Below are 16,553 nucleotides of genomic sequence, written 5' to 3'. Positions count from 1 at the left end.
GTGTAATTTTATGAAGAGTCATATGCATTAATTGTTCCGAAGGCGAAGGATTTAAGTTTTAAAAATTATCAGCCTTTTTTAAAATGTGATGAGATATTTGTTGTTAGTAATCGACAATCATATATCTATTCTTCATTCGTCAGACCGTATACCACTGGATCAAAATTTAATGATTGATTGAATACTTGATTAGTAACAAAAGAGTGAAAAATTTTTATTGCACCGCTGTGCATAACAGTATTCAATGCTTTGATTCAATATCATAATTTATACCCTAACCTGCTTTCCAACCGAATTTGATATCCGACAGTATGTCCAACACATTCTCCTCTTTCTGCTGCTACACGTTCTGCCATGGCCACAGCAGATATTCTTCGTGGTTGAGCACAAAGAATCCTGCATCTCTTTTCTCCACGGGCATAACAATCATCAAGAATAAATTGTGGGATCTGAGTGAAAAAATGCATGCATAAAATTATCAAAAAGGCGCAATAGTATATCATAACAAATTAGTTGAACATTTGAAAGTATTTTCTTTATACAAGGAAAAAGTTTGTAGGAATTCAGACAATGGAAATTACCTTCTCCAATAAAATGCTACCTTTTAAATTACCTGTGTTGTTTTCCCTGATCCAGTCGCTCCACATATCAAAACAACAGGATATTTTTCAACAGCAGCAACAAGTTGTTCAGCCATACCGGCAACAGGCAGAGTTTTTCTGAAAGCATCAAGATCAGACCTCCCCCTCTTAACAGGAACTTGAGGGATTCCATTGTTTAGTCTACCACTTGTTTTGCTTGCATCTGGTCGAAATCCTGCATGATAAATTAGTGTAGAGACAGCATAAATTATTTTCATAACATCAAGAAATATACAATCCTTCGAATCAAAAAATGATTGCCAATGATTACCTTAGCCTCTGAACTCTTATTAAAATTGTACATTATATGTAATAGTAATAGTCTATCTATGTAAATGCAAGAAGATAAAGTAAAAAGCTATGGCAACGATTGCTTGAACACAACCAAGTCAACACAATTACGAAGCTGTATGTGATTCAAGATTTAAAAATGAAGTAAGGTAAATCTTTGTCACTCTAAGTTGATTTCAATCCATTTTGTATGCAGATAAAATGAGCATGTATCACAGAGTATGAAAGTATATGCAATGCCTTTTATAGTAAGACTCATTCTTAGCAGCAGTGTTCACTATTAGCGCAACTTTTTTTAGGGACTGCGAAATAGCACTTTTTTCCGATTTTGAAGAGAAATAGCACTTTTTTCTGATTTTGAAAGGAAAAAAATTCAAAATTGAAAAATATGTTTATGTGAGTCTTAAGTTGTCAAATAAGTAACATACCAGTACTTTTGTAACTCAATTCTGCATATCATAACGATATTTACCAGAATTCTAACCTATGAGATGCAGACATAGAAGATAAAGCTTTTGCATTAACCGCAAAATTCTTGTTAATAATATGATTATTATACAAGCACGCGTATTCCGCTTCTCCCGCAAAACGCTCCAACGGCGTAATCGCGGTGAGTTTCTTTGAACGAGAGTGTGGTCATGTGACATCCACGAATTGCCACAAAATGAAACGATTTTCTGGTGCAAGTTTGACGGGCCTTTGTTCCCTTCTTAAGAGATTTTACTGGATTTAGAAAGTTCTGAAACCCGACACGACATTATTTAGTAATATAAAGTACGCTTATGCAGTTATTTTTTGAATTAGAAGAAACATTGTAACCAGGAATGTTAAAAGCACGTGGCATTTTTCGGAATTTTGCGACATTGCATCCATTTCTCATTGATATGCGAGGTTATGATATTAATGTCCAGAATATTTGTGACCGTAATACAATTAAAACCGACAGACTTTTGTCATTACCATATCTTATCTTTATTATTTAGCGCTGATAATGATAAATAAGAATGTGTAATTGTAATTGTTGATTGCAATTCCGGAGGCGTATTTTCCTTCCTCTCCATGAAACAGACATGAAACGAATTTTACCGCCGTCGTGGGTGCATAAAAGGAGAGAAGGGTTATAAGTTAATTTAAGGACGTACTTTTCCCGACTCGATCACTTTTATGGATACGAATCACAGCCCATTGAAAAGCCATATAGAATTTAATAACATTAATTTACAACGATTTACGGGTAAGAACTAACCTGGGGCTATCGCTAACAGGTAGAAACGATAAATGTAAAAAAAGAAATTCCCTTGCCTTTTTGTGTCATATTTTTCAATTCCTAATTTTGCACAGAGCGTGTCAGCACCGTTTTTGTAAACTTAGAAACGTCGAACCATGCAAATAATGTATTTATGGAAATTTCTCAAGATATCGGGAAAACATATTTTTATTTTAACCATGTAGAAATGCCATTATTGCCGATTCATTCACGAGTTTAGTATCAGTGTTTTAACTCAAATCTGAGTTACGTGAATACTCGACACTGAGTATTCAAGAGATTACCAATTTGCGGAGTTTTAAAATATTATTTATTACGAAAGTTACACGGACACGATCTAAAATTAAAAGCATAGAAATACCAACTATCCGCCTCACAAATATCGCATCCCGGGGTCAGTAATGGTAATATTGTTCGCCTAAAAAAATTGCGACCGTAATTTACAAACTGTGATACAAATCCTACACAGAAGATAAAAATCAGGATACAGTTAAATTGTGTTGTGAATGCACTCCGTAATAGTGGTCTTTAACATCTTCGCCGATGTGAACCCACAATTCTGTCCGAAATATAATATATTTTGCTCGCCACTAATCACACCGCGCATGTAAATAATCATTAAATGGCAATAAAAAATCAACTTTATTAACAATAAATTCCAAGTAATAGTTCCACATTTCATGCATTTGATCGGCGCTACATGCGAGCGCGTTTTTGTACGTACAAACCATTATGAGGCTACTGATATCTGCATGTTATAGTTCTCTCTAAAATTAATTTTCACGATTTTTAGTGTTTTATTCTGAATGCGGATACCCGCTGACTACGGATAAATGGTCGATTTTTAAAATAGGACTTGCAAAATATTCACCAACACCGACAGGCAAAGAAAGGTGTGCTATATGTAACTGGAATTTCGCTGTGAACGACCATACCTTTTAATTTATTAAACGCATTATGTCGTCGTGAAACACACTTTTGGTGCAATGTTTTAATTTCAATTTTCGAGAATCATCCTCGTTGTATTTCGTGTTCCTTCGCAAATTCTGCCTATATATGATGTTTTCTACCCGATTTTAACTAACCCGCACGCAAATCAAGGCATGCCGACATTTTAAAAAATTGCTTGTCCTTGCGTAAGCTCTGAAATAGTATACCATTAATGTAAACGAGAAATTAGGCTAAAAGCTAGTTTAAGATCACGAAACGGGGAAAGATTTTAGAAGTGATCTTGTGTAATATTTAGGAGAAAAAGTTTGAAGAGAAAGTAGGTTAACTTATCTCTTAAAACAGAGGGTGGTGTCCATCAAAATGATATTGCTTAATATATCGGAGAAAAAAATCTTCGGAGTGAAAGTAGGTTACCCTATCTCGTAAAGCGGGAGATGACTTTCAAAGTAATATTGAGCAAATGTGCAATATTTCGGAGAAAAAGGTTTGAAGGGAAAGTAGGTTAACTTATCGCTTACTTGAAACAGCGGGTGGCCTCTATCAAAGTGATATTGCTTAAATAGCGGAGAAAAAAATCTTCGGAGTGAAAGTAGGTTAACCTATCTCGTAAAGCGGGAGATGACTTTCAAAGTAATATTGTGCAATATTTTGGAGAAAAAGGTTTGAAGGGAAAGTAGGTTAGCCCCTTTTTTTCACAACGCAACAATCGATAAAGAATGAAAAAGGGAGCCGGAGAAACATGACGTCAAACAATCTTATAAAACTGGAAGAGGAGCGACTACTTTCAAGCATATTCTATCGAACGAGGAAGCGTGGTTGAAGCGATAGCGCCCAGATTTGACCTACCTACGAGGATGGAAAAAGTTTGTCATAGATTTATTATGATAAAATAGGCTTAGCTTAGAATATGAATCATCGCATGGTGTGTTAGTGTGCAATCAATTTGTGGTAGATTAATTACAATTTCACTTCCTAATATTACGTTAAGCCCATTTTACCCGTAATTATGAACGAGGCATTTACCACTTTACTTTCTTAGAACATATTTTAGTAGGCATGGCAGAGAAAAAGAAACAACGGCATGATATTTTAGCGCTTGACGCTTGGCCGGAGAAATGGAAAAGAGAGTTTCCATATATTATACACGATAAGAAAACAGGAACCGCAATCTGCACGTATGTTGAGTTCATTATAAGAAAATCAGACAATATGGACCTTTGATCGAAGAATTCACAAACAAGGAGGCAGTAGTGATGGAATGGCAGAATCTTCGTCATGATCTGCATATTCTCCAAATACCGGCTATGGAGAACGTAAGTTCTAATCGGTAGCTACCATTTGTATTTATTTGTCGTATGCTTCTGATCTGTCATCCAACACACACGCACTTAGCTTCGAAGCATATGAAACCTAATTTAATATATGCAAATAAATTACAGGTATGCAAGTACTTAGCGGCAGCGCCCGAGTACCCATGCTTTCAAGTGCTGGGCAAAGTCACAGGTAAAAATTATTATAACAATTTTGAAAGTATGAGAATTTGAGAAAACTTCTTACTTATTTATTTAGAAAATAGGACTATATTTGATATTGATGAATACCACTTTTGTAGGAATAGGCTTAGCAGCAGACACCTAACAATGCTTCTGAGATGTGGCGAGGAGACATCCATAAAAGCAGACAAAGCGGAATCATTCTTCAAGGATGTCTTGCAACATTGGAAAGATTCCAAGCTACGTCGCCACGAACGGGCTGCAGAAGCCACGCCATCCGTTTTTATTCGTTCGCTTTTGTATTTTTATTTGTGAATAAAACAAATGTGTGAACTGTGCAATTTTATTACTTGATATCGAAGCCTTGTAACTTTCTCTCGTTGAAAACAAGGGTTGACCCCCGGGATATTTGGTGGGCCACTCATGCAAAATGTATGTTATGTTTTGAGAAAAATACCGTCGTTACTTTTTAAATAAAAAATTGATAATTATCCGATTGGTTCTGGCTCCGCCTGCAAATCCTTTTATGTACAGACCTCATGTAGAAACACCATGTAACAGTTATCTGAAACGACGAAACATTAATGTAATCCTAAGGCGAAGTTTGGTATCGATCTATGGCCGGCAGTAACACGAATGTGCAAGGCTTTGCTGGTCATTCGAGCAATTGACTCCGGTGGTTGATTGCAGGAAAGTTTGTTGTTAAAACTTTGTTGTTAAAATCGAAAAAAAGCACTTTCGCACTTTTTTTTTCGACTGCGAAGCACTTTCGCACTCATAATTTCCTTAGAGTTAACACTGCTTAGCAGCATTGGTTGATCTTTCTAAATTTACAACCATACCAATCAACCAACCACTTAGTTGGTCATATTTTATTTTTGATCATATTTTTAAACTGAAATACATAATAACAAAACTTACCAACACCATCAGATGCCGTTCCATGCGACTGTTTAGCAGATTTTGGTTGTAGTTCCATCTTTTCTTTGAGCTTGACTGGCCATCTATAAAGATTTACGGTAAATTGTTATTACTGTGCGACTAACATGACATTTAATTCAAGAAAAGAAATGCACCTGTGCAACAATGAGTGTAATACTCTTGATGAGTTCTGTCCAAAATTAAATAACGTAGCTGAGTTTGAGTGATCATTCTTTTTCTTCTTTTTAATAGTCATATAACGATTGACACCTTTCCTAAGAAAATATAAACATGACACCATAACACTGTGGTAATAGCTATTGTAAAAAGGCATATTATGTAAAAGCAAGCTATCTACTAGTCCAAAATATAGGATAAATTGGAATCTCATATTTATCTCAAACAAGGTGGGCCACAGATTCTTGTACCATACAATAATATCTGCATGAACCAAGAAATAAGAGCAGACATTACAATGTGCCTCAAATTACGCATTATGAGTGAGAGATTTACTGAAATCCTTTCTATTATCACAAATACATAACTATTTATTCCTCATGTAACAGGAGGTAAAAAAATACCAAAATAAACAAACCCTTTGCTCTTTGATTTCAGACCATACTGCACACATATTTTATGGATATAAGCTCTATCTGTACTGCTGAAAGATGAAGGGAATTCCAATTCTGTATGAAAAAAATACAAATAAATAGAAGAAATATCTTTAAGATAACATAAGAAAATCAATCACGTAACCACAGAACAACTCAAAATTTTTTTTAAATACAAACCAAGTATTAAGTATTTAGAGAACTTTGTTTTGTAAAATAAAGTCTGATCTAGGATCTCAAATTGTAACATATTTCGCATCTGTAATTCAAGTACGGTAATAGTGCAAGTAACGATGCAATAATGCTAACAGATAGATGTTGTGTCGTGAACTCGAAGAATAGACGATGTTTGTAGATATTCAAAAAGTATTACAGAAACACGCAGTCATTAATCATAATACAGTATACTACAATAGAGCTAAGAAAAACTGTCTAATAACCCCGATAAAAAGCACACGCTTCATTAGCCAACTTTTTTTCTAAAAAATCTTTCTTTCGTGCTCCCAGGTACAGAGGTAACTACTAAGTATTAAAATCTAAAATATTCAAATTATAATAAACATTAATCAGTAACAATAAAACCATGAATTTACCTTGTTCATCACCTGCCAAGAATTGATCAATCTTAAGTTCTACTGCCATACGAACTTCTTCCTCAACACAAATTTTCATTGCTGGTTTCTTCCCAAATCCTTTTCTTGCCATTGCCATCTGCACAATATTCTGCTTGCAGAATTGTCTTCTTCGAAGTTTAAGTTATCATAAGATATAATGCCTTTTAAAACATTTTGAAGATACTTTAGAACAGGGGTGTGCAACATTTTTGTTGGTGGGCCAGGTAACCAACTTCAGACATCTAGCTGGGCCACACAAAAAAATTAGTTTTTCCATATACACAACAAATTAAAATATTACGATGCAAAATTTAATGCAGCGACAAGAGCAAATAAACATCGTATTTTTATCCATGTTTTTTAAACCTAAAATGTTGGATTAGGATTTTACGCTTGGAGCAAAACTTGAGTGTTGACAAGGGCCACAGTAGTCTAAATGTCTTGGCAGGCCAGCTTGTGGCCCGCCTGTTGCACACCCCTGCCTCAGAATCTAACTTAGACAAAAATAAAATAGCCTGATCTGCAGATAGTGAAATAATAGCGACAGTTCGAGTCAAAATAGTCAGTCAATGATAAAGCAATATTACTAACTTGAAGGAAATATACATTCAGTTTACTCTTGGTAGCGCGTCAGTGTGACTTCAGCACATGCTAAGATCAATGCTGTAATGGCAGCTGAATGGGGCAAAATGCAGAAATGGCAAATGTCAGAATGTTGTAGCAAGATAAACTGAGCAATGCTGCATTGACCTTGCGGCTACATGCTTTTAACATCTGCCCTGAACATAGACTACTGGTTGTTCAATAAAAGGTTTTATTCTCACACAAAAGCCAGAAAGCTGAAACTGTGAATAGCCTGTCTTCAATCAGTCAATGAACTGATGGATGGTGCCTCTGTCTGTCTGTCTGTACTCTGCTGACTGTCTGAGTCTGATAATGCAGTACTGGAAATGATTATGGTAACGTTAGTTGTTTATAATCACAGACCATATACTGATATAGCCATAAATTTGTAAATGATACATGAAAACAGGTTGTTATGCATTGTCCCTAATCCTATCCTATCACCAGATCGCTGTCGTGACATTGCATGAATCTGTGAATCTTGCCGCCGCTAAATTTCGAAAACCCCAACCAGACAGCAGACAAATACTGTTATAAAAATCGAGAAAATTGCTAATATTCTCGTATCATGGAATAATATACCGGAGTAGGGAATCACAAATAGATTTGTTCGTCAGTACCAAAGCGACTATAGTGCAGTGGTTCTCAAACTGGGGGCGGTGGTGGATCGCGGAAGATCACAAGATGCTCATTCAAAATTTCATGGAAATGTCATTCTTGTTTCTTTATAATGATGTAATATTTTGTTGTTTATACGCATGCACAATGACCATTTTCTATCAAACTCCGAGCATCGATTACCTTACTTATTGTCGTAACAATGACCAATCAGCAATAGGTAGGCTTACCATACGTCCCGGTTTAGCCGGGACAGTCCCGGATTTGACAAGCTGTCCCAGCGTCCCGGCCGGTTGACTCAAATGTCCCGGTTTGTCAGCACGGCTGTCAAGGTAAAATATTCATATATATATATCCATTATTAATACAAATTTTTTTTAACGGTGAAAGCCCATTTACCACTGTTTTGCGACACACTTCGCTAGTTCAGAGAGAGTGAAATTGCTCTATTGTTATGTCACAATTGCGCAGTGGCAGCGCGTGGTCATTTTGACAACCGGGCCAAGCTACTGCGTGACCAAGTCACCCCCATCTACGGGGACAGGATGAGCGCTGTAAGTTCTCCCATCATTTTATGAGTATAAAAACCATTCCATCGGTAACAACCAATCGCCAAAAGCGACAATTTTTAACGATAAAAAAGTGTCTTTAAAACCGGTCCAAGTCAAGGGATTAATAAATAAAGACATAGTTTGTTTTGAAACCTCTTTCAGAAAGAAAGGCAATATTTACCCAGATAAATACAATGACATATTAACAGAAACTTCGGGAAAGCAGACAAAACCTAAAATAAGGTTTAAAACGTTACTATGAAGAAAGGAAAGTTATGCAAAGATAAGGACATGCGTCGCTCACTCATAGATATATATGCTGCTAGACTTCTACTGCTTGAACATACATGCAACACGCCGCGGTTTCTTGGAAGCAAAATGCTCAATAACGCGCTGATTAAAGTCATGCATCTCAGAATAACGTTTCTGTGAATGGATAAAACAGTCAAGGAATTTAATCTATCTTGCTTCATTGTGTTTCTGAGATACGTTTTAATACGCTCCAGCGTGCTGAATGTTCGCTCTGCGTCGGCGGAAGAAATAGGCGTCGTCAAAATGATGTCCAGAAATTTTGCAGACGCCCCAAAAGTAGTTACTAGAGTGTTATCTATGAGGAACCCATAGAGCGCGCAAGTTGATGTGATGTTCAAAAAAGTTTGATTGGTGTATATACATCGCAATTCATTTTCCAATTTACCCACGTTTATCATGGGGTAAAATTTGGAGACAGTAGCCAACAAATGGATGGGAAATTGACCTGCAAATTTTGAAAAAATTTTGGGGTTCATCAAAGAGAACGCGGCAAGGTGTTCAGTGCGCAGACGATCGCCTATTTGATTCACCAGAATGTCACAGCATTCCTTTGCAGACAAAATCAAACGCTACGTTGTTTGCCCGCTGCGTAAAGAAGCACTCCATGTGTCGTCGTATTTTATTGTTTCCCGGATACGAGATACAGCATCGCAGAAGTCTGAAATACACGACTGCACAGACGCTCCATCCAATAGCCTTGACTGCAATGCGCCGCATAATACATCCACGTAATAGAATATTGTGGAGAAAAAAGCGAGAAAAAATGAAAACTCACCATCTTCTAGCAGACGCTTTAGACCTGCCGCCTTCCTCACAGAGCGTTCGTCCCAAACCGGAGAACTCTGAATGCCATTGAAACACTCAATGAGCTCAGACCTAATTTCGGACACGCCCTGCACCACGCGTGATTGGAAGTTCCAACGTGTTGGTGCACAAGCTGGGACACGGCGGCTACATATCTGGCGAAGGAGGTCAGAGCGCTTCGGCGAAACGGAAAAAAATGAAGAAAACCCCGAAACATTTGCAAAAAATATACGGACGAGAGGGGTATCAAGACACATATTTTTAATAACGAGGTTAAATTGGTGTGCATAACAATGTAAAAATGCGCATGAGGAAAATCTTCTTTTATATAAGCTTGAACACCATGTTTGGACCCACTCGTGACTGCCGCGCCGTCATAAGTTTGAGCTATCAATTTTGACTTCGCGTTGTAAGGCTGTAACACTTCTTTCAGTACAGCCGATATCCCGCAGGCCGTGCGATCAACGATTGGTACAAAGCTGTGAAATCTCTCGGTAGGTTTACCATCTTTCACAAACCGAAAAATCACAGCCAGTTGGGAAACGCACGTGATGTCAGTTGTCTCGTCAGACTGAATCGAAAGGAACTGGCAATTCTCAATTTCCAGAGCCAAATGTTGTAAATAAATTTTATAAATTGAGTCGAGCAAATCATTTTGGATATTCTTAGATGTCCCTTTCGAAACAGTTGCGGCATCATGATGATCTCCCAATACTGTATCCAGGGATGCGGTGTATTCCACCATATCAAAAAATACCCCTCTATTAGAAGAGCCAGCCCGTTCATCGTGCCCACGGAGGGACAGCTCGTGACAACCAATGAACTTCAAAACATCTATCAATCGACCGAGAACATGGCGGTTTTTCTCGACGTTTTGGTTGTGCCGACGAATAGAAACCGCGCGTCCTTCATCCAACTGTGCTGCAATATTAACATTTCCGAATGTTCGGTATTTTACTGCATTGTCCAGATGCTCCATAGAAGATTGATGATCCCTGGCACGCTCGGAAAGATGTTTAAGATCTCTAAAACCAAATTTACACCAACGTGAGTCACGGGCGGTAGCAAAAAGTAGGCAATAAAAACAAAAAAGTGCATTTTTATCCTCGCTGTAACACAACCATTCGTGTTTTTTATACCAAGTTTCTGCGCAGAATGTACGCCGACGCGTTCCTCCGTCATGGGATTGTTCCAGTGAACAATTTTTTGGTTGATAAGGCCCAAAACGTTGTACCTCTAATTTTTGTTCCAGCGGCAGCTGCGAAAACGGAGTGCGAAGTAGTGCATCAACCTTATTCATTATGAGGTCTAAGGCTAAGAAATGCGAAGCCGGAAAGAAGTGAGGAGCTCAAAAGGAATGTGGAAAATCGAAAGCAAATGGACTAAAGGTCTCTAACTGATTCAAATAGCGAAACAAGCGACAAAAACGAAGGCGAGGAAACTATCGACTCTTCAAGCAACCAACGAACGAGAAGGAATGCATGAATATGTCAACACGTTGTTGTAAGAAACGTCGGCATTGTGTCGTCATAATTTCGGGGCTAGCCCCGATGATTTAGTAAAAGAAACAGAAAACAAACGAGACAAACGCGGCGAGTGGAAGATAAAAGAGAGAATTCGATATACAATGAGCAACCGGGGCAAAATCGGCGTCGCCCCGTCGACGTTCGGCGAAGGCTTTGCGAGCGAAAAATGAACTATGTCGGGAGAATATGGCTAGTGTAGACAGTCTGTGCAATGACATTAAACAACATGATAGGCAACTCTGACGTCACTCCATAAGACTACATGCGAAAGATTGTATTTCATGATACGCTCTAATGCACATATTTCACATATTTCTAGTACCCGCCTTTTTGCGCCTGTAACGAAAGAAAATAATCTCTATATCTGAGAAGTTTTGCTCATTTGGAAAGCAAGAATGGCAGACAAGATGTATAGAGTAATTCTGAACATCATAGACGTTTTTTTTATCAGAGAATATTACAAACGCGATAGCGTAAAGATTTGTGTGAAACATTTTGCAGATAATGACAAAGTTCAAAGTTAGTAATTTTAATGTTTGCGCTTAAACATTGAAATTTCTTTTAAAGAGGGTGTCATACAAAACAGCAAAACTGTTTTTACTTCTCTTAAAGGTGATGTGATACAATTCCATAACAGAAAGTTTGAAACTATCGAACTTGCTTTAGTAGGTGAATTTATTAGACATATTACATATTCAGTTAATCGTAGATAACATTGCTGGTACATAATGCCTCGTAGATAGGTTTGTGTCTAAATTTAGAAATTTATCTCTTAGCCCGCTAATTAATATTATCTTCTATGCAGGAGATTGCAGGGCTGATTCAACTTGCAGCCTTACCGATCACCTGACGATGCTCATTTAGTTTGTCTCGAGCAAGTCTTCTTGAAAAACTTGTGTGAATGGAAACTACCTATATGTTTTGCCTTCCTCCGACTTTAGAAGACAAATTTATTTTGAAGGATTTGGCATATAATTCTCATTGATTGTTGGCTGTTTATAATTCCTATTAAATGTGAATTCTGATTATAACAAAGAGTTAAACATTTTTTTACGTAATCTACGGGCACTTTTTTCTTGTCAATACTCCAAGCTGAGGTAATAAGCAAGACAATACATTTATGTCATCTGGAAGCAAAATATACACACTAATTAAAAGTTTGACACATTGAGATAATACATCATGACAGAAAATACAAAGATACAGTATGTATGACCATCACATGGTAATTAAAATTAAAAAAAAATTAATAGAGGCTGTGAAGTATGAAAAGTTCAAGACAAAGAAAAGAACAAAAGTTCATAGCTCATGAACTCTCAATTCTGCCTCCATTGCTTTGTGAAGGCCAATATATTACGAATGGCTGAATTGGTTTACCTTTATGATAGCAATGGTTTTGTATTTAATATAGCGAGATTTTTTTTCAATTTAATTGAAGTGATATTATTTCCCAAAGCAATGCTTGAATCGTCTAGAATAGATCAGTGGTGTCAAACTCATGGGTTTCGAGAGCCGCATTGCATGTTAGAAATTGTAAAAAGGGCCGCAAACAGTTTTTGATAATGTATACTTGAAAGATATTTTTCAGATAGTTTTAGTTTGTGACATATATTGTGATGCAACTAATCAGTTGGATCAAGTATTATTATTTTCTTTAATTTCAAATGCAATTACATATTAATATTTGCATTCCACTATTATTGCAAGTTACTGTATTTATTACAAAAAATCATGAAATTCCATGTACAACCATCAAAATCATTTTTGAACAAGCGTTGGTTAAGGAAAGAATAATAAATACACTAAAAAATGACTTAATCTATGAACCTAAAATTAACAAAAATACTACAGTATAAACTCAATGTTTTTTTTAATTACATTTGTCCTGACGTTTGGCATCTTCTTTGTGTCACCAGCATACTAAGGCCAGGCTGAAATGATTTTATAGTACCAACCCTAACTAACGAGGTCACATGATCATGGGTTAATCTGTATCTTTGCAAAAGTTTAATTAATTCCAGTAATGCAAAAAAGTTACTTTTATCATTTCATGTATAGATCAGTAAAAAAACAAATGGCAGATTTTTTCGACAAGACATTTCGGGCTACATTGCATGGCGTAGGATTGCTTGAATTATTATTGATATTGATTTTTAGTAACTAAGTCGTTGTATATTTATATTAATATACAAACACATGGTAATTTCCTGTTCGGAGTTGGTCTTCGAATTTGTCATATTGAGCTGCTGAGCTTATTGTGTTTTTTCATTGTACTGATGGAAATATGACAAATTTAACAATGTGCTTCAGAATTTTGTGAAATGCAGAAATATTGCAACTCCCATTTTCTTCGAAAATGCCACCTTCTTCATGTACTTTAATTTAATCACTCAAGTGTTTTATTCAGTATTCTTTTGCTAGCTTGATGTGTATTCTTAATTGAGTCAAAATGTGAACAAAAAAAAATTAACTTTCTAAAACTATATTCAGTAAATTGTTTTCTGTGTGAATATTCAATTTCACTTTGAAAGGTTTGAAAAATCTTTTACATTTAAATAAAAAAAAATTCAAAAATACTATTACAATTATTGTTAAGCGTTCGAGGGCCGCACTGGAAGTTTTCTGGGGTCGCAAGTTTGACATCCCTGGTCTAGATTGAAGTTGTCCAAAATATATAACATTATTTTATCATGAATCATGATTATACCCTCTCCTGAATTTCTTCTATAGTACTACCAAAATTTAATGAACCAAATATAACACAGGTGTAGTCAGTGGCCCGTAATCCTCATTTTTCAAAGCTGTTTTAAGTATGTCTGGCATGTTTGTGCCTTTTTACAAAGAAGACCGCTTATGCAATCTTACGCTTTAGAATTTTTAGTTATTTCCCTCAAGCCCTGCAGGATGTGAGGGCCATACACAACTTTACCGGAGGGTCAAATGTCTTTGCATTCCTCTATAGGTTGTTTTTCTATTGCGAACATTTATGGAGTATTCTAATCATATTTCTTGGAATCAAACTGTCACTGATATGTCACCAGACTTCTGATATCTCCCCTTCTGCTACAGTTGTCCTGTGAATAAATAATAGAAAATTCAGGTTAGGCGAATAGTTGAAAGTTTTGTTTTATGTCGGCCTAATTTCTTGATTGATATACTTACTATTATTGCTATTGCCTCTTGTGCTGCAGGAGTCTCACAATGCTTAGACAGGTCTGTCCACAACTTTCACATCTGTAGGAGAGGAGATGTATTAACTTTCGTTAAGAATAAATAAAGCAGTCTATATGATTCAGAATGGAAAAGCTAATAAATCCAATATCTTATGTTTTTTGTGAAAAATGTTTTACTGAATTTGGTATATAAACCAACTAATAAAGGGGTTTAGTCAGAAAATTATAAGCATTCGTGGCTCCAAATACTTGAGAGATCAGACTATACAATATAGACCGGTATGAGTGAAATTTTAGGTGAACTTGTTAACCCTTTGATTCAATAAGCAAATAAAAGTGAATGAGCAATAGTATGTTACAGCAATAACTATATATCCTCACTGATTAAAAAAATCTAACTGAAGGTGCATGAACTATTTGAAACCATAAGGGGTAGGTAAATATGCAATTTCGGCAGATTGCCAACTACGTACCGTACTGAATTATAAACTTCGTAATATCTGACAAAAGCTGGCTTTCCCGCATGTACTTAATTAACAGTGCGATGCCCGGGTGTGATATACAACAATAGTATTTACCTTACTTTTTTCCGATTTCTTTCTACTTTCAATTTTCCAAATATCAATAAAAACCACAACAACTGTCGAAGCAGGCTCGAACACCATTCGTGCTATGCCTTGAAAGCAACACACATCCGCTCGTTTTCGTCTCGTCAAGTATGTGCATTGGAGCGTGCTATCGAATACGATCTTCGGCCAAAAATGCCGGAGTTGCGCATCATGTTGTTTAATGTCATTGGTCTGTGCAACCGATATTGAGGTATTTTTCGAATATTTTTTATTATACCGAAAAAACAACCGGTGCATCGCCCAGGTTGGCCCTATTGACGCGTCGCCACTGAGTCAATTGGTATATGTTTTAATGCGTTTTCTGGCGTTATTACAATACCGTTAAGTTGTCGAAATGCCATAAAGAAAGTACAAATTTTCTAATGAGTTGAAGAAAAATTTTCCTTATCTGAAGCAAACTGAAGGAAGAAAAGTACACTGTACGCGTTGCAGATCTGTTTTTCTATTAGTCATGAAGGTCGTTCAGATTTCAACGATTATATCCAAAGCAGGAAGCACAAAACACTAAAACACTAATTAAGGCATCGATTCGACTGACCAATTTCTTTGCGATAACAAATTCGGATGATTCTTTGTCGTTGGCAGTCGACATTTGCCTATCACACTGCTATTCATGGCCAAAGTTTTGACTGCACCTCTAAATTGATTTCAAATTTTTTTAGCCTGAATTTGCATTAACTTGTAAATAAAGATAGTTAGAATTTCTGATGTCCGCTGTCTGATAAGAGGATTCACTGATTTTGCACGTTTACCCAGAAATAAATGAGAGTCGGTGATTTTTAACTGCATTGCTCCGCTGTTCTCCTCTGAACCCAATGATGATTTACTTTAAACCAGTTTTCAGTAACCCTCGATGCCTCAAACAGAAAAGATATAGGGCTTGTTCCAGGTGTGGTTCGTTAGTTTTTACCTGATGTTGGTGTGAAGATAAAACTATTAGAATTCAAATCTCTACCCGGGGAAACCGCCAAAACTTTTACTGAATACTTGCTCTCTGTTCTCGATCAAAGTCATTTAAAGGGAAAAGTTGTTGGATTCTGTGCGGATAACTGCAACACCAACTTTGGAGGCGTAAAAAGGCGAAAAACAAATAATGCTTCTTTTTCAAACTGAAAGAAATATAACCGGTATAGATTGTGCGGCTCATGTAGTTCAACACTGCACCGCGATACCCTTTTCAACATGCCGTAGATACTTTGCCTGTTTGTGTTGTTGTCAAAATGTATAAATATTTTACATTTACACTGTCCGAGTAACAGAGCAGAAACCATTTTGCGATTTTGTTGATATTGAATATCAACGGCTATTACAGCATGGCAACACTCGGTTTCTCTCATTTTTACCTGCTTTGCAAAGGATTACGGAAATGTTTAAAAGCTTGTTAAGTTACGCAAATTCTCAAAAAGCATGTCCTTACTCTTATGCTAAAATGTTCCAGCGTACGAACTTCACTTGAAATTTGGCCTTTGCCAGCTCACCTACTTCAACAAAATATTTCAATTTTGGAAAAAGATAATACTAATGCCG

At 36.5% G+C, this 16,553-nt stretch overlaps 1 protein-coding gene and 3 long non-coding RNA genes across 4 annotated transcripts in view; 2 read left to right on the top strand and 2 right to left on the bottom strand.

Annotated features, from left to right (window-relative positions):
* Positions 1 to 7,633, bottom strand: part of LOC120325526 (3'-5' RNA helicase YTHDC2-like) — a 39,300-nt gene extending 31,667 nt beyond the window's left edge. The window contains exons 1-7 of the mRNA XM_039391643.2: positions 7,614 to 7,633; positions 6,769 to 6,950; positions 6,160 to 6,250; positions 5,720 to 5,839; positions 5,565 to 5,647; positions 614 to 816; positions 280 to 449 (exon numbers count right to left, since the gene is read on the bottom strand). Coding sequence (XP_039247577.2) covers positions 280 to 449; positions 614 to 816; positions 5,565 to 5,647; positions 5,720 to 5,839; positions 6,160 to 6,250; positions 6,769 to 6,886 — 785 coding nt within the window. The 5' untranslated portion in view covers positions 6,887 to 6,950; positions 7,614 to 7,633. The remainder of the gene's footprint in view (positions 1 to 279; positions 450 to 613; positions 817 to 5,564; positions 5,648 to 5,719; positions 5,840 to 6,159; positions 6,251 to 6,768; positions 6,951 to 7,613) is intronic.
* LOC120325529 (uncharacterized) lies at positions 863 to 5,306 on the top strand. Its single transcript, XR_005567346.2, has 3 exons — positions 863 to 4,463; positions 4,590 to 4,653; positions 4,763 to 5,306. It is a non-coding gene; the product is annotated as an uncharacterized LOC120325529 (long non-coding RNA).
* A 3,923-nt stretch (positions 7,634 to 11,556) lies between the features above and the next one.
* On the top strand, positions 11,557 to 12,253 carry LOC144427497 (uncharacterized). Its single transcript, XR_013478008.1, has 2 exons — positions 11,557 to 11,743; positions 12,030 to 12,253. It is a non-coding gene; the product is annotated as an uncharacterized LOC144427497 (long non-coding RNA).
* A 1,920-nt stretch (positions 12,254 to 14,173) lies between these two features.
* Positions 14,174 to 15,191, bottom strand: LOC144424397 (uncharacterized). The gene is made up of 3 exons (XR_013476691.1): positions 14,976 to 15,191; positions 14,387 to 14,458; positions 14,174 to 14,298 (listed from the first exon to the last, which is right to left on the bottom strand). It is a non-coding gene; the product is annotated as an uncharacterized LOC144424397 (long non-coding RNA).
* Between the last annotated feature and the right edge of the window lie 1,362 nt (positions 15,192 to 16,553).

The sequence above is a fragment of the Styela clava genome, chromosome 1, assembly GCF_964204865.1.
Source record: "Styela clava chromosome 1, kaStyClav1.hap1.2, whole genome shotgun sequence".
NCBI classification, from domain to species: Eukaryota; Metazoa; Chordata; class Ascidiacea; order Stolidobranchia; family Styelidae; genus Styela; species Styela clava.
Note: the sequence above shows the minus strand (reverse complement) of the source record. Positions and strands in the feature narration are given on the sequence as shown.